This window comes from Grampus griseus, assembly GCF_964374135.1.
Source record: "Grampus griseus genome assembly, chromosome: 3".
NCBI classification, from domain to species: Eukaryota; Metazoa; Chordata; class Mammalia; order Artiodactyla; family Delphinidae; genus Grampus; species Grampus griseus.
The window spans coordinates 132352306-132379443 of NC_139019.1; the positions used below are offsets into that span (position 1 = coordinate 132352306).

Consider the following 27138-nt stretch of genomic DNA (forward strand, 5'->3'; position numbering starts at 1 on the left):
AGCTGTCTCCTCCAGACAAGCCCTGTCAGTGTCATCAGGGCCTGGCTCACGGCCAGCGTAGAATAAGTAGGTGCCAGAGTCACGGAAGGGTCTGGGAGGAATCCACACACTTAGCAAGATGGACTTCCGGTTCTCTAAAGATTTGGGACTTTCAATCCTCTTGTGCAGAGATCTGCACACTCCAGCCCACGAGGCACCTCTAGTTGCCAGCTCTTTTTGTTCAGCCTGTGAGCTAAGAATGGTATTGATATTTTGAGACGGCTAGGGAAAAAATCCAAAGAATTATAACTTGGTGACAAGTAGAAATTATTTGAAATTCACGAAGTTTTACTGGAACTCTGGCATCCGTGCTCACTCATTTACGGTTTATGAGCTTGTTTATGGGTGCTTCTATGCTACAGCAGAGTTGAGGAGTTGTGACAGAGACCATCTGGCTGGCAAAGCGGAACATATTCGCTATCTGGGCCTTTAAAGAAAGAGTTTGCAGCACTCTACTCTTGAGGAAACCAAACTGAGGGTGGAGGGTCCAAGCCCTGGAGAAGGCTGTTTCCAGGCCCACCCTGTTCTCGACTTTCTTGACCACTGTCTGAGCAGCTGCAAGCCCAGAGTTGAGCCTGTGAACCTGGATTACAGTGTTCCCATCTATGAAAAGGAGACAGGAGTTAAACAGGAGTCTGTCAGAAGTACCTGTATAGGCCACGGCCTAAGAAGCAGTGTGGGTGTGCCTGACCAGGGAGGGCTCCCGCTATATCAAGTCCCGTGAAGAATAATATTAGGACCCAGTTAACTCCTGCCCCATCTCTTTTCTTCTACTAGTTTTGTCCGAACTGCCATTCCTTTCACCCAAGAGCCGCAAAGAGATAAACCCGCCAACGTCCAGCCTTATTACCTCTATGGGTCCAAGGTGAGTGGTCTTGCCTGTGTCCTACTTCTGAGAGGACTAGTGAGCAAAAGCAGATAGAAGAGTGTTCCCCAAATCAGAAAAGCAAGAAGCATGGAGATACAGAGGCAGCAGTGAAATCCAGGCAGAAACAACTGCAAGTATATTCATCTTTATTTGTTCACAACTAGCAGGGGTGAGGGTGAGTGCAGACCTGGTGGGGCTGGATTCTGGGCAGGAACAGTCTGGGGAGGACTTTATGAGGCAAGCAGGGAAATAGGCCTGTGGGTCTCCTTGTCTCGGCATCCCATCGCCTCCTGTTCTCGGTTGATTCATTGTGGTATCATCCTGCAATTCTGGGATTTTGTGCTCCGTGAAGATGAGGGATTTGCAGATAGGAAGCAGTTGGGAAGGTGGAGCTTTGAAGGAAATCCCAGATGGCCGGAGTTAGCGCTGAGGGGTCTCCTCCTGTCTCTTTGCTGCTTTGTTCACAGTGCCAGTCCTGACACTAACAAAGCTTCCCAGGTGGTGCCTGTTCTGGACTTTCAGTCCTTTGCCATTCGTTAAACAGACGTTCCTTAAGCCCCCACTGTAGGCCAGATGCTGGGCAGGTTCTCCATGCTGGGGATTTAGCAGAGGTTGAAACAGACGCACCTCCCCCCTCCTCCAGCTCCATTTCCACACCCGGGGTGGGCACTGGGGGACACCCTTCACAAAGTCTTACCATCACCATGACATATGTAGGAGATCGTTTCTTACCCTGCGGGTTTGTTTGTGTGGGAGAACGCCACAGAAAGGGTGCAATAGCTCAACAACAACGGCAAAAAAGCCAAGATTTTTTTGTGTGTGATGCATGAAAAATGGCCACCTTTGACCCCATTTTCACAAAGTAAGCACAGAGGGACTTAGAAGAAGAAGTGACTGGATAAATATAGCATGGTTAGAAAAGGTGCTTCTCTAGGTCGGGAGCCCTAGATTGGGAAGTGTGAGGAACCAAGATGAGTGCCCTTCACTTGGGCCTGAATGTGGGGCTTAGAAAGTCTTAGGATGATGCTGAGAGAGTACAGGTGTCTTCTCCAGAGCAGCCAGTCTGGTCAAGGCAACTCTCTCAAATCAGGGAACCCTTACAGACAGCACTGTAGACAGTCACAGTCATGGCATGAATTAACAGTCACTCACAAAGTAACTCCCTTTGCAATACTCTTTCAAACCTTGCTGATTATACCAAGGAGCAAGTCTTATGTTGGTGCTAATATGTCTTTAATACCTTTCCAACGACTGCTAATCTCCCTTTTTTTTTTTTTTTTGCGGTACGCGGGCCTCTCACTGTTGTGGCCTCTCCCGTTGCGGAGCACGGGCTCCGGACGCGCAGGCTCAGCGGCCATGGCTCACGGGCCCAGCCGCTCCGCGGCACGTGGGATCCTCCCGGACCGGGGCATGAACCCATATCCCCTGCATCGGCAGGTGGACTCTCAACCACTGAGCCACCAGGGAAGCCCTAATCTCCCTTTTGATCAGAGATGAGAGAGCAGGCCCTGAGCTCAGAGTCCTTAGTAGGCAATAGTATCCAAGTCAAATTTAGTATCGTTTTGTTTTCATTCTATTTATTATGTATCTTCCCTTCTATATATAGCAGGAGGGTGCTGGTTTTTCATTTGGGGAGTAGCATAAGCCTATGTTTTAAAATAAGTTTAAAAAATGAGTCAATTTAAAGAAAAGGTATTGTTAATAATCGTAAAGATAGTCTGTGGTTTAAAAAAAGGTGAAGATGGGGTACAAAGTGGTGTGCGATTGGCTGAAAGTTGGAAAACACTCTAGAGCAAGGCTTCTCACATCTTTCAAAATAATCCCCCTCAACAGCAGAGGAGACTGGACGTTTGCCTCAGCTGACTGAAAGCATAACTCAAGAGCCCATCTTCAACTCAAAAATTTCCTGGAAGTTTTGTATTTTATTTAAGTCATGCAGATTTCACTTTCTATACCATAATATATTCATGGTTGTTTTAATATTGAAATAATGCTTTTAATTCCTAACTGAGACACCCTACCCTAAATGGACACTCCTAAGAGATGCCGTGTTCCTCCCTTTGCACACCAGGGGGTTATATGTTTTCCAGCTAGAGAAGCTTTGCCAAAGGGCATTCATCCAACCAGGTGGTCCATGTGTCAGAGCTCTGACATTTGAGGGGAGGTGAATGGGTAGTCTACAGATGCGTTTTTACCAGAGACCTGCTGCGTGGAGGGCTTTAAGCTACCTGATGTGGGCTGCCTCCCCTCCACCTCTCACTCCCCAAAATGAGGCAGTGCGGCAGGATGAACACCGCCCTCCCTCTTCAGGGCACCCACGTCGGGGGCATCCTGTTCGGCCGCTGCGGCTGCGGCTTCTGGTTCCGCGTCAGCTCCGGAGTTCTTGCGTGGCACTTCCACCAGGGGGAGCCCCTGCAGGTCTTCCTCCCCCTGACCCAGACCCGGGGCCTCCTCTGGCCATCTCACCAGGCCATTGGCTTCCTCCATGAGGCCGGCTCTGTAGGACCATCGAGGCTCATGGCAACGGATACACCAGAACTGGAGGCAGATGAAGGCTAAGACTGCTGTGAAGCAGGCCAGCAGAATGGCCATCAGCACCCAAAGGGAGATCTGGGGGTCCACCAGGGAACTTCCCGCAGCCAGTGGACTCTTATCCAGGGTGTGGAACATGGTGCAGTAGTGCCTGTAGGGGAAGAGGATCTTCTTGCAGCTGATGCACAGGAAGTAGAGAGTGGAAGGGGTGAGGTGTTCCAGCACCACGGAGCTGATTGTTCGAGGCACCTTCTCCTCGTGGTGGAAGCTGTAGCGAAGATAGCCAGAGAAGATGCTGTTCCAATTGGGCCTATACATAATATGGTAATAGTCCTCCAGGCAGGGCTCCGAGGACGACCAGGAAATGATGGCTCCCGTATAAGAAACGTTCCCAACCTCGATGTTCATCTCGATTCTGAAACCAGAATCAAAGTGAAGAGTGTCATCTCCTCATTTAAGTGTTTATTTATGATAGTCATAGCCACCATCCATTGAGCATTCGAGATGGGGACTAATATTGACCCCGATTTACAGACAAAGAGATGGAGGCCAGGAGGTGACAGTGCTCAGCTAGGCAGCGCCGAGAAACGGCAGAACCACAGTTCAAATCAGGGCTGCCTCGTGCCAAAGCTGGGGGCCGTCAGGCCCCAAAGAGATGCACGCACATCCCCCAGCCTCATCCTGCCGCGGCTCAGAGTCTTTAAATACAACACTGTTCCCAAACCTTAAAAAAAGAAGGGGAAAAAAGGCAGTGAAAGGACAAGTCAGCACAGCCTCAGAGTCCCCACGTGAGTCCCCACGGGTCTGTGACCTCCAGGTCAGGCAGCTGTTTCACCTAAAATTTCCCTCTGGAACTCCTGTTTCTGCCCCAAGTGCTGTGAGCTCATTCATCTAGAACATTCTGGCCACTGTGTTTTTAGCCTCCAAGTGCTGTTGCCCGTAGCCAGAGGAGATTTGCATCATCACTCAGCGGCAGCTGATTTCTCCCCAAAGCCTCTGCTCATGTTTTGTCCATGCGTTAGCTTTTTTCAAAGCCGAACTACCCAGAAAATTAGTTTCACAGGTCAAGATAATCAGCTCCGAATACCAGCATCACTGCTGCTGTTTGATACTGCTGGTCCTGTGACTGTTAATGATGGTAATAGCCAGCAATAGCGAGCAGTTGCTATGTCACAGGTCACTAGAAGCTCACCATATAAGAGTAAATATCCTTTGTTCATCACACCCTCTGAACTAGATTCCCATTCTACAGATGAGCAATCTGAGAGGAGCAATCAGCTAACAGGTACAAGACCCAAAGCCACGTAACCGCTGGATTTACAAAGACAAGGCTGCCGGGTTTAGTCGTAGAAGGTTATTGCAAAATGAGGTGCTGGTACCAAGACCGTGTTGCCGTTTTTCCTGACACGTGAAAGGAGCCCTCTTCAGATTGCCAGCCCCCTCACTTTGCTAAAAGTGCGCCATCTTCAAGCTTTTTCGTTTCTTTTTAATTCTATGTGTTTGAGAGATATTGTTCTCCTCTACTGAATTTCCCCTGAGCTAAAATTCAGAGACAGCCATAGTCAACCTGTGTATGTTCACGGATAGATCTCACCCAGCTCAGTTCTCTGCCCCTCCTCTCTCACACGAAATGCAGAAGGTTTCATTTCAGATTGCAATGACAGAGTAAAAAACAGTCGATCAGATTTTAACCTGAATTAGACATTAAGCCACATGGATTGAGATTACGAGCTGCTTTCTCTCCTCCCTGCTTCCCTCCAACCACCTGTGTTCGTGCCCGTGCTCCTAGAGGAAGTGAGCTGCAGGAAGATGCCCAGCAGTGAATGATTTTTCAGGCCTTGTTTTTCTTCTCTATGGATGACAATGAACTAAAATGCTCAGGAAGGGGAGTTCCTTTCCGTTTGGCTAGAAATTTTCTCCCAGAAAAATGGGGGATGAAAGGGACAAGGCAGGTGTGCTCAGATCCCTCCAGCGAGAGTCTTTGCAGAGACACTGAGTATCTGCGCTCCCTCCATGGGTCTCCTTCTCACACACACCCGTCCACCCCGCCACACCCCTATAAATAGGGACTACAATGAAAAGAGTTTAATTCATTACTTACGATACAGAGGCAATACCCCTCATAAACCCATCAGGAGTGATCAGGAATGCTGTTTCTTGTCATGAGTCTCTTCTGTTTGCCTCACATCTGTGCTGTCTGTCTTTGCAGACTGAGTTTTCTACAGCAGACATTTTGAAGAGCTTTCTGTCAAGATGCAGCATTCACAGCTTTTACGACTAAATGTCTCCCATTATTTATTTTTCTTCCACTGCTTCTGTTTTTAAATCCCCGCTATTTTTAGCTGTTCGTATTACCATTGCCTGGCCCTCCTCCAAGCAGTGTGAAAGGAAAAGCCATTTCCATTTCCAAGAAGAGCCATTTGTGTCCCTTACCTGATGCTCACAGTGGATCCGGTTAGAACGCAGCCCTCAGAGGCAGAGTGGACCAAAGCTGAAGGATGTTGCCTTCTCCCTCCTCTGCTCTGGGCTCTACTTGATGTCTCTCTCACCACTGTGTGAGTAATTCCACTGTCGCCCCCAACGCTCACATTATTCATTTCTTCAGATCAGTATCATTCACCATGGCAACCAGCAGGCATCTGTACGCACGATGTTTCAGGGACCAGTCTGGAAAGGCCTTTGCCCAGTGAGAGGAGCTCTCATTCCTTGGGCCAGAAAAAAGAGGCAAACAGTCCCCTGCACACTGATCCTCAGAGTGGTACTAATTCTTCAAAGTCTCCTAAATTGTGTCTCTAATAAGCTAGTTATCATTTTTTTCCCCATCTAGACCTTCTTTGGACAATGGTTGCAAATGCAAAGCTGCCGTTCTTGTTTTCCCACAAGTAAAACAGTAATTACATCCTCATCCCCTCCCATCCCACTGCCACTGCACCTCCTTACCCACCTCTACACCCTCTTCTTTCTTTATTCTTGCCTCCTGTGGCATTACCTAGTTGAATGCCACTGGTCAAGACACTTCTATTCTCTGGGCCTCAGTTCCATCATCTGTAAAGCTGATCGCTTGGGCTAGATCAGGATGTCAGGTAGAAAACATGAGTGCTACCCCCCTGGCCAGGCCTGAACCCATGTGAGGCTTGCTGAACCGCCAGGACACTCGTACTGAGTTGGTCTGAGCATTCCCCACCCCTACCCCTCACCAAATTCAGGTCCACCCAGAACCTCAGAATGTGACCTTAGTTGGAGGTAGGGAGTTTGTGAATTTAATTAGGTAAGGATCTGGAAATGTTATCATCCTGGATTTAGGGGGAGCCCTAAATCCAATGACTGGTGTCTTTATAAGAGAAAGGAGAGGGAGGTTCATACACAGAGAGATGCAAAGGGTAGAAGCCATGTGAAGACAGAAGCAGAGATTGGAGTGATGCTGCCATAAGCCAAGGACTGCCAGGGACCTGCAGGAGCTGGAAGATGCAAGGAAGGATTCTCTCCTAGAGCCTTTGGAGGGAGCGTGGCCCTTCCAGCACCTTGATTTCAGGCCTCCAGAACTGTGAGAGGTTCGAATGTTTGAAGCCACCATGTTTGTGGTAATTTGTTACAGCAGCCCTAGCTCCGATGGATTTAGACCTGAATCATATAACACAAATTAGGCATTTTTAAAAGTCATCTTTTTTCTTCTTGGTTCTTGGCCAAAGTATCCAAGTGGACCCAGGAAGGTCTCCTTTTGATTCACATCAGTGATAATCAAAAAGTTATAAAGAGTTGCCCGGTGAGTCACAGACCCTCCCTGGGCCAAGGGTCTCTGTGAGGGCGTGGGGTCTCGGAATGCCCGGTGTCCCTCAATTAGACACTTGACCTGTGCTTCCCTCCCGTGGCATTCAGTTTTCCCAGAGGTCTGTCTAGAATCTGCTGTAATGCATGCTAATGGCGACTCCCTGCAGAGCATGAAAGCGTCCTCTCCACAGAAAGGCCAATGCAGTAGTTTGCAGATGCCTTTTGAAAAGGTTATTTTGAGGGGAATAAAAATACCAGCGCTAGGGGGCCTGTGGAGTGACGAGATGGAGTTCAAGCCTTTGCCACTGAAAACAAGAATTTATTTTTAATGCTCCTGGATGCCATTTTTCACCCTGAGCCTTTTATTTGAGAAGTTGAGACACTTGGAGGATGTAAGGCCTAGAAGTCCTCTTGGTTCGCAGATCCGGAGAGAAGGGATGTCTTTCCTCAGGCCGGGTGACTGATTAGTGGCAGAGCCAGGAGTGGAACCCGGGTCCTTGCCTCCAAGTCCAGGGCTTATCCTGCTCCTTTGGGCCATCACCGTTCCCCAGCAGCACCCAGAGAAGCCAGTGAGCCCTTGTGGATGAGACGGATCATCTGGGGACACTTGGCTCAGGAGCTCGCACCCCAGCCAGGCTCAGTGTCTTCACCTTCAGGCAGGACCCTTCTGCAGCCACCTGAGTGGCAGCCTCTTCAGCTGTCAGCCCAGGTAGTCCCTGGTTGGTTTACACCAGTAGTAAATCACTGCCAGAGGAAACCAGCCAAGAGCGGGATCCCTGCTCCCTCCCTGAAGGTGGCAGTGAAGGGACAGTGAGAGAGCATACCTTGGTCCCAAAGCTGATTGGCACCCAGGGGCTGAAGTCCCCAGGCTAGGTTCAAATCCTGACTCTGTGGACAAATTTTCTGACTTTCCTAGGCCTTGGTTAACTCTTGCATAAAAGGCAAATATCAATACTACCCACCTGATAATGTTGTAGCAGTGAGACGAACCCACCTCTGTAGTGCTGAGCTTAGGAATAGTAGCCATTATTATTAAGAAGAAAATGTCCGTGGGTCAGAGCCATTTCCTGAGTTGGTCATAGCTTCATCCAGAAGCTGTAATGGACAGGGTTTGCACTCTGCATGATGCTTCCTTCCTTTTCTCTCCCTTTAAAACAGCTTTATTTTTTTTTAATGTACACGCTTGTTGTGCATGAAGAGTATCAGAAAGTTCAAAGACAGCAGTCAAAATCCTATGACTCAGAAATAACGACTGAGAACATTTCAGTGCACGAGAAAATGTGTTTTCTCATTTTACCCAGGGGGAGCTCTTCGAGGTAGGCCGTCTTATCACCATTGTACAAAGGGAGAAACTGAGGCTCAGAGGGATTAAGTAACTCGACCAGTATCACAAAGCTAGGCTGTGGCAGAGCAGGGCCCTACGCTGAGGTCTGTCGGTCCAGAGCCCAACCTCCTGGCCAGCCTCTTCGATGCACTGCCGTGCTGCTGGGTCGACCTTCAGTCATAGGTGGTCAGCAGTAGCTCTTTGCCTTGTGGTTGACTTGTCAGAGAGCTAGAGGCAGGACTTCGCAATTTGGTGGGTTCCAGGGTGATAGGAACAGGCAAGGAATTGACCTCAGAGGAAACACCCAGCCACCCGAAGGTAGCCAGCAGAAGCAGTGAAAACATCAACTACCTTTGGAGAAATTCAGTCAGCAAGTGTTTCCTCTTCCAGAGTTTGGAGTCCAAGTACCCCTGCCTAAGAGCTCTGTCACTTAGGGTTAATATTAAATGTAAAAAGCCTTTAGCAACTGGTCTAGTAACTGAAATTAGTATATGAGTGGAAACTTTAAAAATATCTCTAAGTAATTAACTTGTAGAGAGTCTATCATAAAACAGCCTTGCAAGTGATATAGATTGTGGCACAAGTCATTCCTTAAATTTTACCAATAACTTCCCAGTAATGTTTTGGTCTTTAGAGATTGTGGGTTTGGTCTTTTGTTTAGTGTCATCATCGGTATCTAAACATTGCCCTAGTATGAGCCTTGATTCGACCTCAGGGGTATTCATCATACACACCAGCACTTCCCTGGTGTCCAGTGGTTAAGACTCTGCACTTCCAATGCAAGGGGCACGGGTTCAATCCCTGGTCAGGGAACTAAGATCCCACACATCTCATGGTGCAGCCAGGAAAAAAACCCAAAACACACACACACACACACACACACATACACACACACACACACACACACTGTTTTGCCTTTAAAAAAATGTGCATCAGTGTCACACATTAATAATATGCTCCAATTCCTGAATCAGGATGATTTCTTGAGATCTCATAAAGGTATCTATTTTGTGCAGGATCGATTTAACCAAGCTTGATTTTAAGTGAGACATCCTAAAGAGGGTACATAATTAGTTTCGAAAGGCAGACATTGATTGTAGCCTGAGTCAGCTAGCAGGATTGGTTCAGTATAAGAGATTTGTAGCAAGTGTCCAATGTCTGAAGTCATGTCACATTCCTGTTTTTCTTTGCCAAACCTCAGAAAATGCCCCGGCTCCCACATTCCCACATTTTCTCAATAGGGCCCAGCCTCCTATTGAGCCAGCAGGTCAGATGGGTGCCCTGCGTGGGTGTGTGTGCATGTACTTTCCAGCATGTGTATGTGTTTCCTCCTGCATGGGTGTGGTGTGTTTTTGGTGGGGGGAGTTGGGAATAAGGGGAGCTTGCTCACTTAGAAGGAGGATTTGAATTCTGCTCATTTCATGCTGGTCCTTGGGCCATCAACTGAGGCCTGAATGGTCCAGACCAGAATCCAAGACTGATGGAGGAATGTCAACAAGAGGCCTCCTGTGTGCATTGAGCGGGTCTGTAAGGGGGATTTTTTTTTAAGCCCTGTGTATGATACAACAATTCCACAATTCTTCTCTGCCTAGAACTGGGGAGAGCTGCTGAACAGTTTCCACCTACCCAAATATATTTTTATTTGTGCTTGCCAGGAAGTGCTAAGGGAGACTTATATTAGAAACTCCTTGGGTGGGAGTGGGGGGTTAAGAAGACCGCTAAGAAAGATGAGCGCCCGGGGAGCTTGCACTTCAGAGGGGAGTTAATAACACACTATTCCAACCCTCTGTTCCAGGCAGGTCTCCCTTCTAACACCCCTATGTCATGTGTCTCCGTCCTTACCCAGCACAGTCTGTTGTTGGACAGCTCCTATTTTTATAAAGTTCTAAATATTGAGCAAAATCTGCATTTTTGGGTATGTTCCGTCAGCTGGTCTCAGCTCTGCCCTCTGTCACATCACTGTGTAGGATACACCGTGTTGTATGAAATTGTACCCCACAGATGTACTGTCCACATTCAGGGGATCATGACTGTAGCCAAAGCTGCTGGGGGAAATTTGACCAGGAAGCTGTACTTTCGTAGTCTTTACTTACCAAATTACCAAAACGAAGGAATATGAAGGGCTGTTATTTCAGTGGGTGCTTCCAGCGTGCCAGGCACCATGCCAAGTGCTGTATGTATGTCATCTCATTTAAACCTGCAACAACCCCACAGGAGTTGTTATTATTATCTTTACTTAGGGAAGACCAAGGCTAAGAGAGTTTAAGTAATTTGCTCATCTAGCTAGTAAACTGATGGAACTGGAATTTGAAATCAGGTGTGCCCACCCCAGTAAATAACTCTGGACTCAGACAAAGCAAGAAAATAAGTCAGAGAGTCACACAGGGGGAAAAAAGTAGCTGATTGCTTTTCGTCCCCTCCAGGGATATCCATTTAAAGCTCCCTGCTGCTCAAAAGTTCCTTTCACAGGATATTTGAAAGAAGACTGAACATGCCCAGAGCTTTACTGGGTTCAGAGGAGAGGCTGCAGCACCTGGTGTGGGTGGGGAGTGAGGAGGCAGCTCTCTTGGGGGAACGAGTCCATGAGGGGCCCCTTGGGCTGTGAGCACAGCCCAGTCATCCTTCTTACATGCCTGCGCAGGCTTAAGCTGCAGCCCTCTTTGGGATGAAACTCAAATCATGTTTTTTTATCTTTGAAAGCAAATGTTGGGAAGTAAATTAGGCTATGATATAGCCCAGTGGGCTTTTTAATTTACTTTTGTTATTGATGTATAATCACAAGCAATAAAATGCACTGTCCTAGTTCAGGCTGTTATAACAAGAATACAGTAACTAGGTGGCTTAAACAGCAATGATCTCTCACAGTTCTAGAGGGTGGGAAGTCCAGGATCAAGGTGCCAGCAGATCCAGTGTCTGTTGAGAGCCTACTTCCTGGTTTGCAGACAGCCTTCTTCTCATCGTATCCCACGTGATGGAGAAAAGAGAGACGTAGAGGTCTCTCATGTGTCTTCCTACAAGGGCACTAATCCCATTGATGAGTACTCCACCCTCATGACTTAATTACCTCCCAAAGGTCCCACCTCCTAATACCATCACAATAGGGGGTTAAGATTTCAACATAAGAATTTGGGAGGGACACAACCATTCAGTCAATAACATGCACAGATCTTAAGTGTACATATACTTTCATGAATTTTGAAAAATGTATACATGTGTGTAGTCAAGAACCCAGTCAACATGTAGGGCATTTCCATCATCTATAAAGTTCTCTCATGCCCCTTTCTAGTCACTCTCCTTCCCCGACCAGAGGTAAGCCATGGTGTATCTGGTGTTTGTTTTATACCCGCCTCATCCTTGGAGAGGAAACAGGAGACTACAGAGTGGGCCTTTGATTACAGGGCCAGAACTAAGATGCATTCACTTGGGAGGGTGAGCACCTTGTACCACGTGTGCCCTAGCGCCACCTCACTCACCTCTCCCTGGTCCCAGCCCTGTTTGGCAGGGTGGCCTGTTACAGAGACAGTAAAATGGTTGGCTCCATACACAGAAAATTACATGGGCTGGCCCCATGGTTGACTAAATCAAACTCAACAATTCATATACTCCAGGATTTGCTGACCATCAACTCAGTGAACATCATGCTTGTAATCAGTTATATTTTCCCTCCTTACATAAACCACTGCTGCCCCATACCATTTAGAAATCTTTAGTAACTACCTGCAAGGGATCCCTCCCCCAGGCTCAGGCAAAGTTTTGCTGTGACAGCACACCAGTGTTGAGTGCAGAAGGCTGCTTTCTCACATTCCAGGCCTCCCCATATATAGGCATTAGCTTACCAAGAGAGCTGTTATTCAACCTGCTGGATGAGTGGGTGTTCTGATTCCTCACGAATTCTTGTTATTAGTGGGCACTCTAATTGTGTTCCTCGTGTATCCTCATTATTCAAGGGTACTATAATTGTGATGCTTGTTTCGTAAAGTTTAGAATAATTCGTGTAGAGTAAAACGTACTTAATGCAAAACCTAGACTGAACGTAATTAAATATTCCCTTGATGGCTCCAGAGTTGAGAATCTTGCAGAACTCCAAAAGCATCATTACAGTTCCTATTTAATTCATGTAGGATTTCTAATTAGCCAGCTTATAGAGAATTTCAGCTAATAGAATATCAGATGTGGTCTTTCCATATTTGCATGTTCTGGGTACAAGATTTTTACAATTCCCGATAGGAAAACTATACTCAGAACTAAGGTTAGAAGTGAAGTTTTTTTCTTAAAAAAAAAAAGGTTATGGTTTACGTAATAATTCAGCTTCCAAAGTTCACCATTGTAGGTAGAGGATAAGAACATGACCTTTGGAATCACAGCCACCTGGGTTCAGATCAGGGCTCCGTTACCTATGAACTGTGTGACCTTGCACAAGCTACGTACCACCCTGAGCCTCAGTTCCCTCATCTGTGAATTAGGGCCAAGAATTGTGTGGATCACGGATCACATACATTGGTTGTGTGGATTAAATGAAAATGCACTTGGAGGGCATCACGAAGCCTGGCGTGAGGTGCTCCGTAAGTGGCAGCGTTTCAAAACAAAGTCAGTGATAACCTTAGTGCATCACCAGCTGGGTGAGACCAATTCAGAGCCCTTTATTTTGGCCCTGTATTCTCAGACAGAAAGACCTTAAAGAGATTCCACTCATTCAGCGATGGTGTCTCATGGGGTCCAGAGGACAATGAAGGTGGCCCCCAACCAGCACCCAATCAGAGCAACTCTGCTTCTGTCTGTTTCACGTACTTGTTTCCGTGGCATCTTTTTTGTTTTAATTGCTAATCGAAAAGCTACAGAACCACTGTTGTAATCCAACCCCCTTATTTCGCAGATGAAGAAACTGAGGCTCAAAAAGCCAACGTGATTTTCCCATGCACTCAGCAGGGGTCTCCTGCCTCCTAGGCCTCTTGGTCCCCAAGATGCCTCCCTGTGATAGGTGGAGGCGCCTCAGAGTAGAAAGAAGGCAAAGTTGAAGCAGCTGTTGAGTTCTCACATGGTCTTTCCAGCCAGTTCCTAGTACTGAAAATGCCCCTAGAGAAAGGAAGTCATTTGTTTCACCCTCATCCCATAGCTCAATTGTGAAAGTCCTGGTTTGTGTGTGGATGGTTGTGGGTAGCATGAGTCCTATTAAAAAGATATTTACCTGGAGGCCTTTTCTCCTCTTCTGTTAGGGAACTGCTGCCCCATCTGATGACCTTCGCTGGATCCTGTGGTCACTGACCACCATTCTCTATGAGCAGCTTGCAAAATGTATTCATAGGGGTCCCCAGTGAGAGAACAAGGATATCAAGTTTCTATCCTTGCTATGATTGAAACACCTCCTGCTAGGACTCACAGTTCTCTGCCACTGACTTGGCCACATCCTCTGTTTTCCAGCCTCTCAACATTGCCTACAGCCACATCTACAGCTCCTATAGGAACTTCGTGGGACCCCCTCATTTCAAGACCATCTGCAGACTCCTGGGTTACCAGGGCATCGCTGTGGTCATGGAGGAACTGCTGAAGATCGTCAAGAGCTTGGTAAGGAAGGGGGCCTGGGACGGGCCATTAGGGTTGAGAGGAATGAGGCTTGCTTTCACTTTTTACCTGGCCTGGAAAATCAAGTCACAGGCTCTTCAGCTCTGTCTAGAGGAATCACCCAGGGAATCCTTTGCCCTTATCCCCTGATTCCTCTTACCTATCACTCTGTAACATTTCAGTGCATCTTCTGACCTGTGGCTTTGCCTCTCCTTTTCTGACGCTGAGCTCACTCCCAGTACTTACTAACTGAACTCAGCAATCTTGATTTTGACTTGAAGGCCTACTAATGACTGCTCATACCCATCTCCTGTGCTGCATTATCTAATTTGAGCTTGACAAATCCATGACACATGTGCTGCCATTTTCCCTCCCATGCCCATGGCAGACATCTCTAATAAAGCACCACGCTTCTCCCCCTTGGAATTTCTTGATGACTGGTGCTACCAATACTCCGCTGGCCTCGAGGGAATTCCATAGACCTTTGCCACCATTCTATGTCCACCCCAAGTATGGCCATCTGAACTTTCATGTAATTCCCCAGGACACTGCTGCAGCAAGGCTGAAACATTTCAACAAATTTTCTTAAAATTTTGAGATGACAAAAGAGAAACAGATTAATGCATATCCATGTCAGGAATAGCAAACAGGATTCACCTCTTAACTCCAGTCCTCTGGTAGCAGCTGTGTATAACCAGGAGTTGTTCCAGGTTGTGAAGCTAAATTTAAGAAGGAAGATATGGTAATTGATTAACGATGTCTGCCTGGGACACAGGAGGGATGAATGTGCCATGAATTTTCCATGCTTAAATTAGATATTGTCTCAGTCTTCATAGCTCCCTGGCCCCATTTCATTTTAGATCTTAGTTTGGATCTCATGTAAGTACTCCAACCCCAGAAGGGACCCCATGCCTAGAAATTGCCCTCCTTGAAGTCTATAAGCCCAAGGTAACACTGAGAGCATTCCCTTTTCTGTCTTACAAAGGCCCATGTTTCCTTACAAAGGGCAAGGAGGCTGCCCCCCACCTTTGGGAGAGAGCCTGCCTCTCCTCTCAGGGAGCAGTGCCCTGCTGTCTTAGGCAGCTCGGGCTGCTGTGACAAATATACCATTTGGCTTCATCCACAAATGTTTATTGTCCACAGTTCTGGAGGCTGGAAGTCCAAGATCACAGTGGCAACATGTGAGGACCGTCCTCCTACTTCACAGCCAGCTGCCTTCTCCTGTGTCCTCACATGGCAGAGGGAGAGAGATGTCTCTCTCTCCCCTCTCTTCTTATAAGGGCATTAATCCCATCATGGGGACTCCACCCTCATGACCTAATTACTTCCCAAAGGCCCCATCTCCAAATACCATCACACTGGGGATTAGGGTTTCAACATATGAATTTGGGGGGAATACAAATATTCAGTCCATAGCACTTACCCACGGGTCTCAACAGAACCTCCATATGCCCCAGTAGCCCAGCGTTCAGCCCCAAGATACACGTATGCAGCAGCGGTGGATTATTTCACTCATCTTGTCCTCTTCTTTTGTCAGCTCCAAGGGACCATTCTCCAATATGTGAAAACACTGATCGAGGTCATGCCCAAGATATGCCGCCTGCCCCGGCATGAGTACGGCTCCCCAGGTTGGTGACCAGGGGAACCAGGGGCCGGGTGCGGTGATAGGAAAATAGTCCAGACCCATCCCACTGTGGAAGGAGAGTCTGGCCATCTACCTTGAAGTATTTGCTTCTCTAACATGGCAGCAAGCTGTCAGAGCACTGGGTTTGCACCCTGCCTCTGCCACTGAATCACCTTGGACCATTTTTAATCCCCCTGAGTAACAGTATCATCTTCCATCAGTGAAAGTAAATGATGCCCACTGGGCCTGCTTCACAGCACTGCCCGGAAGCTGGAAGAGGTCCACAAATGAGAGAACAGTTAAATCATGAATAGCGAGGTATAGCTGTAAAGGCCTTCCTTAGCTCAGCACGTCTACATTCCTTCCTCCATATGTGTCTATTTGAAAGAGGCCGGTGCCCCAGGTGTGGCATAAAGTGACATTTCTAAGGTAAGTCAGGAAATAGGAGTTTTTGCCACTCCACCTCTGCGCAGAGAAATAAGTCTTTCCTTTCCTAATAGTGAAAGCACGTGGACTGAATTTAGGGCCTGAGGGGTGGGGAAAGGTGGAGACTATGAGTTTGGCCCCAGGGGTTTTTTCTGAATACCAAGATGTCCGGCCCTGGGTCAGTGTGAATCAGAGTAGGAAAGGGCTGGGGCCGAAAGCTCTAGTTTTCGTTCCTAGCTGCGCCACTTAGCTGTGTGAGTGTGGACGCGCCACTTACCCTCTCTGAGCCGCATTTGAAAATGGGGTAACTGTGCCTAGTCCGTGGTATTGTTATGAGTATTACGTGAGATCCTGCAGATAGTGATTAGCACGAACCTCCAGCTGACCGTCCCCCTGCATCTCCCAGGGATCCTGGAGTTCTTCCACCACCAGCTGAAGGACATCATCGAGTACGCAGAGCTCAAAACCGACGTGTTCCAGAGTCTGAGGGAGGTGGGAAACGCCATCCTGTTCTGCCTGCTTATCGAGCAAGCTCTGGTGAGTCCTGAACCCCGAGGGACTGGCATGTCTTAAGGATGGAAGGGACCCCCCCCCCCGCCGCCGCCTCAACAGATGCCCGAGGCCCCTCTAGCCACCCCGCCCAGGAGCCCTGCAGCTTAGTTCTGTGCTCTTCCAGGGCGGGCACACGCTCCTCTCCATTCCATTCAGACCACTCCGACCATTCGGACACTGAGGGGAAGCAGGCCCTGGAGTCAGACAGGCCTGGGTTCCATCCCAGACCCCCTCCGCTAGCGGCAGGGCCTCAGCAGTCCTTCGGAGCCTGGGTTTTCCATTCACTCCCTAGACACATGGTTAACTCCTGGCTGCCACAGTCTGGGCACTGCACTGGGGGATGCAGCGGTAGCTGGCCCCACCTCGTGTCCTGGATGGTGGAGGGCAGACCTGCACTGAACAAGTGTTTACACAGAAACAATGTGTTTACTGTCACAGCAAGTGCTGCGAGGGATGAGTGCCAGGTCCGGTCCGCTGGGAACCTAAAACCTGGTGTGGTCTTGAGGGTGAGGGAGGACTTCTCTGAGGAGATGACCTGGAAAATGACCAGGAATTGGCCTGGTGGAGAACTAGAGACAGCTGTTTCAGGCTAAGGGAAGGGCATGTAGTGTTGTCTCCTTTTGTTGTGGTGGAAGACAGTGATTCTACCCTGCAGCGCAGTTTAAAGGCTGAAAGGAGATAAGGCATATAAAGTGAGTACAGTAAGAAGCAAATAATTGGTCGGAGTTAGCGTAATGGGCAAAAAGCACGAGTCCCTGTGCTTCCACCTCTCGGGACCACACGGAACCAGCGCACTCTCTTCCACGAGCCAGCCCTCATGGCTTATTCACAGAGGCTGCGTTCTCCACACACTCCCAGCGCTCTCCACTTGGCTCTGGTCCCGTGAGGCGTCCACAGGTGGGCCCAGCCCTCCAGGCGCGGGGTGACTGGTACAGCCGGCGCGGTGGAAGGTAATGCAGAGGGGTGTTGCTTGATCCTCAGGACGCAGCAGGAGCATCTTTCAGCATCCATTCCTGCCTTCCTCTGTCCGCACACACATTCAGCAAAAGGGTATTGAGAGCCTGCTCGTTGCCAGGTGCAGTGCTAAGTGGTGCGTAAATGGCCATGAATGAGAGAGACAAATTATTACCATTTTTATTCTGGAGAGGGAGGCGACTGAAGCAGTAAACAACCAGAGATGTGAATGCAGATGGTACGTGCTGTGAAAGAATAAACAGAGAAACAGGACAGAGAGTCACAGGTGCCAGGAAGGCTGTGTTGTTTTTGGAGAGGATGGAGCTTGAGGTCTTTCAGAAATGGAGAGAACCCTGGAGTGAGCTGGAGTGAAGAGGTAATGGCGCCCAGGTGGGGGCTGAGGTGAGAGAGGTGGATGGCCTCAGTCCTGGGCCGCGTGGGCCCCGCGGGAAACCTTAGGATGCTGTGAGATGGAGAGTGGGGGGGTCTGATTTACTTTCTTAAAGGCCCTTTGGCTGTTGGGAGAAGAAGCAGCTGGAAGGTGAGTGAAGGGCAAGGCTATTTGTAGCTGTTCTGTCCAGGGGTCGTCTTGGAGGCAGGAGGCACAGGGAGAAAGGGCAGGAGAAGGAAGGAATTCGGAAGGAGGTGGAACAAAGGTAGAGAGAGGTGGGAAGGAAGCAGTAAGAGCAAGATCTTAGAATAAGAGTCCAAGAGGATTCCTGCCTCGAACCGAGTGAGCTCTGCAGCCAGGGATATGGACCAACTGCTCTCTCAGACCCTTCCCACCTGACAGTCTCTGAAACACAGCCTGATTTGCTTTTCTTCTGTGGGGAGTAATAGCCTCTCTGTGCCCCTTTAGATGGACTCTCAAGACAGCTAAGTGTTCCTCTTCCCGCTAACTGGTTTTTAACATGGTTCAGTGGGCCTGGTTGCTATGGTATGTAGCCAGTCAGAAGTCACAAGGATAAGATACATAGGCGAGGGCTTCCCTGGTGGCACAGTGGTTGAGAGTCCGCCTGCCGATGCAGGGGACACGGGTTCGTGCCCCGGTCCGGGAAGATCCCACATGCCGTGGAGTGGCTGGGCCCGTGAGCCATGGCCGCTGAGCCTGTGCGTCCGGAGCCTGTGCTCCACAACGGGAGAGGCCACAACAGTGAGAGGCCCGCGTACCGCAAAAAAAAAAAAAAAAAAAAGGATACATAGGCGAAAACGCTCAAGGCCACAGGAAGAGGAGCACCAAGAGACGTGGAGGTGGGGGAGGGCGGGTCCCTGAGGCCTCACTTCCTAGTGTCTCTCGTCAGAGCCGCCTTTCATGCGGAGCATCAGTTAGCTTCCCCTGTATAGACCCCAAGAGGCAGACTATGGATGAGGCTATAAGGAAAGGAAAATTCTGTCTCAGGGATCCCTGCCTAGGTGGTCAGTTGCATATACCGCGGAGGACACTCACATCAAAGACCTTCAGAGCTGAGAGAGACTCCAACAGTATATGTGTCCCAACCCCCTCTATGCATAAGTGAGGAAGTGGAGAACCAGAGAGGGCGCAACTTGCCTGAGGTCACACAGCACATCAGCAGCAGAGGTGAAAGAACAAAAGCGAAGGTTTCTGGTACTGATCCCAGTCCTTGGGGGGATGGGGGTGGGGAGGGGACAAAGAGAGAATCAGGGCTCCCCAAAGCTGTGCGCTCTGCTTTCTACTTAGACATCTGGGGAAATCCCCAAGCTAAGACAGTGCTTTCCAAGATTAGAATGAGGCAGGAGCTTTTTAATTTATGAAGCTGGAATTAAATATTCAAATGACATATTGATTGTTCTCATTAAATAGGAGGACTAATAAAAAACGATAGGAAGAGGGGAGGGAGGGAGGAAGGAGATACTCTTAATATATGTCTGTAGAGGAAGGGCGATTTAAACTGGAACATCTGTGCTCTGGAGGACTATGTAACAGTCAATGAAAGTGGCTTTGCACATACAACATAGAAAATGGTGAAAGACATAATACTGAGTGGAAAAAAAGTGAGTTCCAACACAAGGCGCACATTATGATGCCATAAAGTAAAATAAACAAAATAAAGCTCACAAAATAACCCTGCATTGGAAAAAAAATCTAGGAAAATCATCCCAAATAATTCAGTCATTTTTCTCTAGGTATCAGGGAGGGAGCTAGGATTAGAGGTCAACAGGAACTTTTGCCTTATCTGGAATGTCGAATTTTTTACAAGGGAAATAAATTCATGATTGATTATCATTGAACTAAAAATTAATTTAAAAAATATGAGTAGTATATCATAGTTTCAGAAAAACTGGAAGGACTCTGAAAAGTACAAAGTAAGAAGCCTTTTGCCCACTCGTGTTGTCTTTTTCTAATGTTTGCAGGGTTCTGTCCTGTTGTGGGTTCCATATCAGTATATATGCTACAAATACCTTCTCTTACTCTGTGGCTTGCCTTTTTTTAACAGATTATTAATATATCATTGATTTGTGGATGGAGAGAATATAAATTGAAAAGATTGATTGGACAAAGATATATTTTCTTCTTTAAGTTCGGTGTTTATAAAAAATTCAGGGTGCAATAGCAGTACAGAAAAACATGTATATCCCTATGGGATGGGTTGTTTGTTTGCTTGGTGTTTTTAATGATGGTCTAACAAGCGTACAGTAATACAGTTGACCCTTGAACAACATGGGGGTTAGAGGTACCTACCCTCTGCATAGCTGAAAATCTGTGTGTAACTTTACAGTCGGCCCTCCATATCTGCCGTTCCATATCCATGGTTCCAATCTGCAGATTCAACCAGCCACGGGTCTTGTAGTACCGCAGCATTTACTACTGAAAAATATCCATGAATAAGTGGACCCACACAGTTCAAACCCATGTGTTCAAGGGTCAACTGCGTATGGAGTATTCCCACTACATAGACTAGTTGAATCATCCATCTTACTGTGGATGTATGTCTGGATTGTTTACAGCTTGATACCATTATGAATAAAGATACTATGAATGTTCTTACACATTTCTTTTGGTGGATGTATGCTCTCATTTTTATTGGGTCAATACCTAGTAGTGGAATGGTTGGATCAATGTGTAGACATATGTTTAGCTTCAGTGGATACCACCAAACAGCTATACGAGGCGGTTGTACCAGTACATACTCCCGTTCAGCAATGCATGAGAGTGTTTTTTCTTCACACGCTCATGACCGGTTGGATTTGTGTGTCTTTTCAGTCATAGCCGTTCTGGTGGATATGTTGCGATATCTCACTCTGGTTTTGATTTCCCTGATGGCTAATAATGCTGAGCCTCTTTCCATGTGGCATTCCCCTTTGGACAGCCTCTCTTGTGAAATGTTGTTCAGTATTTTTGCCTATTTGTTACTGAGTTATCTTTTCCTTATTGATTGGTAGACATGATTTATATATTATAGATACATGTATTACAAATATATTTCTGTGGCATGTCTTCTGATGAGCAGAAGTTCTTCAGGTTTATTGTATTTACCTTTTCTTTTTCCTGTATGATTGATGCTCTTGTGACTTGTTCAAACAAGTGTCCCCTACTCTTAAGTCATGAAGATGTGTTATCTTCTCAGAGTTTTAGAGTTCAGCCTTTCCAGGCATAACAGACCTTTAAGTCTATTATTCACCTGGAATTGATGTTTGTGTTGAGTGAGAGGTAGAAATTCAGTTTCATTACTTTCCAAGTTGTCTCCACACGTCTGATTGAAAAGCCCTCTTTCTCCCCACTGTGCACAGTGGTAGTGCTGTGTCTGTCATTTATCAAGTGTCCACAAAGGGCTGGTCATGGCAGGCTTTTAATAGATACTTGTTGAATCGAATCTGAAATGGACCATATTTGTTAGGTATCTATTTATAAGGCTGTTGTGTTTTTAAAGGAAATTCTGTTCCTAATGACTAGAATTTCCTCTAGTATCTTTTACCCTGAGAAATCATAAGGGAACTATTCCACAATCACCAGGTTTTTGTTCAAATTTTGTGTGGTTTTCGAGCCGTCAGCCCATTGTTTGTTATGCCAACTCACACCAGGAGAGGGCCCTGTTCTTTCATGGGAGCGAGGGAGGGCCTGAGTCCCTGTGGAGACAGCCCTTCAGTCTGCAGAGCCTCCCACGCAGGGCTTGAGAGTGTTCCCTGCCTTTGGGCCTGTTGTTTATTTATTTTCTCCTCCGTACAGCAGAGTGAGCCATGGTTATAGTGGTCGGTCATGAGAGAATTACTTATCTTTACAGGACGTGAGGACAGTTCAGGCCCAAACTCACAGAACTGAATGCTGGTCAGATTTGGGAGAGCTATCGGAGGCCATCCAGGGCAGGTGTCTCTACATCACCACCACTGACATTTGGGGCCAGATGCTCCGTAGTGGGGGGGGGGGGGCGGGGGGGGCATGTCGTGTGCGTGGCAAGGTGCTGAGCAGCATCTCTGGGCTCTGCCCCATAGATACCAGTAGTACCTCCCCAGTTATGATAGCCAAAAATGTCTCCAGATATTGCCTAATAAAAACCTCCCCCGTTGAGTACCACTGATCTGGTGCAATCCCAGTTCCACATTTAGCAGATAGGAAACTGAGTCCCGCCGAGGGAGATAACCTTCTCAGAGCTACAGCTACTCAGCTAGTACAGGAGTTGAGACAAGAGCCCAAGATCCTCACGGTTCACGTACTCAGGGCCAGAGAGCTGCTCTCCTGAGCTTTGCAGATTGCTCTGTTGGCTTTTGTTTCTATTTTTGTTTTAGTTCCAGCTCCATGTCTGACCCCTCTATCTCCTGCTTCCACTTTATAGTCCCTTTTCTTTCATTTTGCTTTTCTTATTGCATCACTGGAATAAATTCTTCGCTAGAAGACAGAGAGGTGCAGAAAGAAGAAAACAAAAAGCACAGTGCCGCACCAAGATAACCACTGTTCACATTCCAGTGTGTTTACGTTCCAACATATTAATTTTCCACGTATACATACATATGTGTGTGTGTGTGTTTTACTTTGTTTAGTTGGAAAAGTAACATTCACCAAGCTGAGAAGAATGATTACCTCTGTGGGGTCTGAGGGAGACAGGGACAGACAGGGGTTAGGAATCTTCTACTTTTACTCTGCACTCTCAATTATTGTTTGAATTTAGTGCAGTAAGCCTTTATTGCTTTTTTTTTTTTTCCCTTAAGAGGAAATACTCCCACGCTGAACAAATGTTCACGCTCCCTGATGCATGGGAAGTTAAAGCAAAAGCCCACCCTCTACCACCCACCTCAGACTGTCACTCCATATTCCACCTATACTTGATCCAGGGTTATTTTGCTCCTCACCCTGAGAAAAGATGCCCCCAGTTACGCAGAACATGAATTCTGTCCCCATACCCAGGCACCATCAAGTGGCTCCCCTCCGCCTGACTGTATGAGTGGTTCCTCCAGCCCAAACCCAGAACACAGTGTTTTTCTCAACTGGAGACGAGCCAGGATTTGTGGGAAGGAGGCATCTTGACTCCCAGTAATACCTTTCCTTTCCGTGGCTTTACAGTTTTTAAATATATTTACATCCTTTCAGACCTGTCATAATCTGGGAAACACACCTGTTAGGTTCATCAGATTCCTGGCAAAAATGGTCTGTCAGTAAGAGTCTTTGGTTCTTCAGACATGACTGAGACCCCCCAACAGGCCAGGCAGTGTGTGGGACTCCGGGGCTCACCGATCACTGGACACCATCACTTCCCGGACGGCACTGTTCACCGTCTACACCCTCTGCCTTTCAATATGGAGGGCTAGCCCTCTGGGGGGTGGGCAGGATGATCTCAGGGCCTTTAACCATTGACTTACTAAAAAAACAGGAAATAAATTCAGCCCTCCTGTTTATTAACACAGCGCTCAACAGTGACAGCTGTCTAGAGTTGATCAAATAAATACGTGCTAGTTGAGGTGTTTGCTCAAATTTTACTTATGAAAGTGTGTGGTCAAAAAAGTTTGGAGAGTGACCAGCCTATTTCAGAACAACTGAGTGAAAAGTGGCATCAAACAAGCACTGATCTGTGGAACACAGAGGAGGGGTGAGGGTGATAGGAAAGATTTCCCAGGTGAGGGTCCCTTTTGCATCCTCAGCCCCAAATACAGAGCTCATGAATTATAGTCTCAATGAATGGGGGCAGGAACATGTCATCTCTGTCCTAGATGATGAGTAGAGACATGCCTGTTGGTCCTCTAAAATCTTCAAGATACCGCCATTCAATGGGCAACAGAGGCGGTCAGTCACCTTTGTCCAAAGCCACCTCTGTCCTTGGAATATGCTATGCTGATGTCATTAACCTTGCCGGTAGTTGCCACAAAATCAGGGCCTTGGTTACTCACTTCTGTATTGATGACTTTTCTATGATGAGACCCCAGTGGACAGAATGCCTAGAAGCTGAGAGTTCGGGGGTCGTTTGGTACAGTTTGCTCTACTAAGTGTTACAGATTTTCAAACACCCAGGAGGTAGTGTAATGGTCTCGTTAAAATCACTCAAACTCCTAAAATATCCTGATGTCTGAGCCCCATCCTACTCCAAGGAAAACAAAATTTTCGCCAGTGGGGCCCTGGCTGAAATGCCTAAAAGCTCCACACTTGACTGTAATGTGCAGCCAGGGTGGAGAACCCCTGTTCTAGAAGGCGTCTTCTTAACTAGTATTGCCAAAGCTTCGTCGTTGACGTGTTGTCGTCACAGTTCTTGCCATATCTGCAGACCACTGGTCCTATTTGTATTTAAAGTAACTTTTTACCTTAAACTTATTTTAAGAGGAAACTTCATATCACTTCCATTTAAAACACAATATTCTCTTGCTGTCATTAGAAAGCAACCAGAATAATAAATTCCATGAAAACAAAACACGATGATATAATTCCAGTTGCTGTGTGCCTAGGCCCTGAGCTTGAGGCCTGCACTCTCTCTCTGTCTATTAAAAACAGAGATCAGCAAATGTTACAGAAGTAGTAAGACATGCTGGTTCCAAGTGGAGACTTTCTCATTAAACTTGTGAGAAAGATTAATAGGAAACTGAAAAGGAAAAAACGTTCTCGCTGTGACTCACTATTCTGAAATTCCATTGCATTGTACCCGCATTTCCCACCCTTTGGAAAATGCCCACCTTGGTTGACATAGACATGCATTTGAGGGAAGCAAAAGCTACTTTCGAGGTCAGTTTCTTGGCTGTAGATCTTTCCTAGTTGACCAGACATGATTCTGATCCAGAATAATAATTATTTCCCCTTGACAATTCGGGGGGTGGAGGTGAGACATAGTAAGTAATATATAGCGTTATTCAAGTGAGGCACAGATCGGTGGGGAAAGAAAACACACACACACACACACACACACACACACACACACACACACACACACACACACACACACACACACACACACACACACACACACACACACACACACACACACACGAAATTAAAGTACTGATTTATTGAGCCAGGGCTACAGAGAGCTCCTGGAAGTGAGGGGCCCACGGAGCAGGACCACATGCAGCATGCCTCGGGTGAACTTTCCACTGCACCTGGAGTCCCCACTGAGGGGCTGGAAGCTGCAGCTCGTACCCTCTGTGCAAAGGAGGGTCGTGGTGGATGTGGGAAGCCTCATTTCATGGCTGTTCCACACGCCCTGTATCCTTGGGGCTTAACATCAGTACGCGGGAAACACTGACACTGACATCTATGTGCGTCCATATAAGGGAATGTTTAGACCGCTGGGCTCTCTGGTCAGGCCCTGTCCCCCGCCACCCCCTTCCTGCGGGAAAGCCAGGGTGGGGATTCCTGTGGGGTGCCCCACCTCTAGTTTTCCAGCTCATTTCTCCACGCTCACTCGACAAAGACAAGAAAAAAAAAAGAAGTGTTAGTGTTATTGTCTTTGTTGCCTCAAGACTCAGAATGTTATTTAAGAAAATACTGTTTTTGAGAATGGTTTGATGATTCCCCTTAGGAAATCAGCTAAAACTGGTATGTAGTCATTCACCCAGAAACAGAGCCTAAAGGTAGGGTCTAATGCTGTTCTACAGGAATCTGACACGCGTAGGATCACACCGACCCTGTTTTTTTAAATATGTATCCTGAATCTATCTGTTAACCAAGAGAAGTCAAATGCCCAGTTAGCCCCCTAGAGTGAGTGAGTTGGGAACATGAAGTTTTGTGGTATTTCATGGAAATCCCTAATAGTTCATCAGTTTTAAATTAAGTAAGATAGAAAAGGAAAATGTTAAGACTGAAAGCAATACAAACATAAAATCCTCATCCCTTGAATTTTTACGTGGGTTCCTTACAATACAGTATTTTTGCATCCTGACTTCAAAAATCTCTTCATTTTTACCTGCTCTGTTGACAGAGAGCAATTTTAGCTCTTACTAATCCTCTAACAACTAGTACTCTCAGAATTGTAATATGTTAGGGATTGTCCTAAGCCATAGTAATAGTAAATGGCACTTGGTAAGTGTAGCAATTGTCACTCATTAGCTTCTCCCAGGGAGGACCCTGTACTGAAGCAGGAACACACACAGTGGTTCCCAAAGGAGGGAATCACTGGAATACTTTTTTGGTAGAGAAATTGCTTCGTCTTCACACTTTAGAAAACTCATCGTGGTTGGATCCTAGATCCCCCAAAAAAGGCTATAAAAGAAACAGCTTAAGAGCAACCAGGAAATGTTAGTATGTTATATGATATCAAGAACTTTTTAATATAGGTGATCATAATATTGAGGTTACGTAGGAGGATGTCCTTGTTTTCAGGAATTGCATGCTGAAGTGTTTAAGGCTGAGTGATACAATGGCTTCAGCTTACTTTCAGATGATTCAGTAAATCAGAGAGTCAAAGCAGATATGGCAAAATGTTCATTGGGACTCTACATCAAGAGTATTGTTCTTTCAAATATTTTGTACGTCTAACATTTTTCATAACACAAACTTGAGGGGTGTGTGAAGGAAACTGAATCATGGAATCTGGAAAGTTAAGATGAAAAGGGGTCACATGATGTATAAAGAGGAAGAAAAGTTATGAGGGCTTTTGTTTGTTTTCAGCTACTTGCGCTAGTTGGTGGGATTTACTCTTGGTAACATATGCCCCAGAGCTACTTCTGACCTCATTTTTTTTTTTTTTTTTTTTTTTTGCGGTACGCGGGCCTCTCACTGTTGTGGCCTCTCCCGTTGCGGAGCACAGGCTCCAGACACGCAGGCTCAGCGGCCATGGCTCACGGGCCCAGCCGCTCCGCGGCATGTGGGATCTTCCCGGACTGGGGCACGAACCCGTGTCCCCTGCATCAGCAGGTGGACTCTCAACCAGTGCACCACCAGGGAAGCCCTGACCTCATTTTTGTAATTTATAGAGGCATCTGCTAGTGCTGAACTCAGCCACGACTCTCATGCTGCCCATCTGTTTTATTTGTGAGCAGGAAATAGCAGTTCAAGATCACAGAAAGCCAAAGCTGGGGAAGCTGGCCAGCCCAAATTAGAAGGAGGCCACTCGGGTTTCT

The 27138-nt window shown here is 47.0% G+C and overlaps 2 protein-coding genes across 6 annotated transcripts in view; one reads left to right on the plus strand and one right to left on the minus strand.

Annotated features, from left to right (window-relative positions):
* The window catches only part of CYFIP2 (cytoplasmic FMR1 interacting protein 2), a gene marked incomplete at its 5' end in the record, with an annotated part of 114207 nt that overhangs the window by 60718 nt on the left and 26351 nt on the right, over window positions 1–27138 (plus strand). For all 5 annotated transcript variants that reach the window (XM_082651299.1, XM_082651300.1, XM_082651302.1 and 2 more), the window contains 4 exons: window positions 817–904; window positions 13950–14093; window positions 15628–15718; window positions 16547–16677. In XM_082651299.1, the coding sequence (XP_082507425.1) occupies window positions 817–904; window positions 13950–14093; window positions 15628–15718; window positions 16547–16677 (454 nt within the window). The remainder of the gene's footprint in view (window positions 1–816; window positions 905–13949; window positions 14094–15627; window positions 15719–16546; window positions 16678–27138) is intronic.
* On the minus strand, window positions 3164–3847 carry FNDC9 (fibronectin type III domain containing 9; the record flags this gene model as incomplete). Its single annotated transcript, XM_082650838.1, has 1 exon — window positions 3164–3847. The coding sequence occupies one exon, from the start codon at window positions 3845–3847 to the stop codon at window positions 3164–3166; it is 684 nt and encodes a 227-aa protein (XP_082506964.1).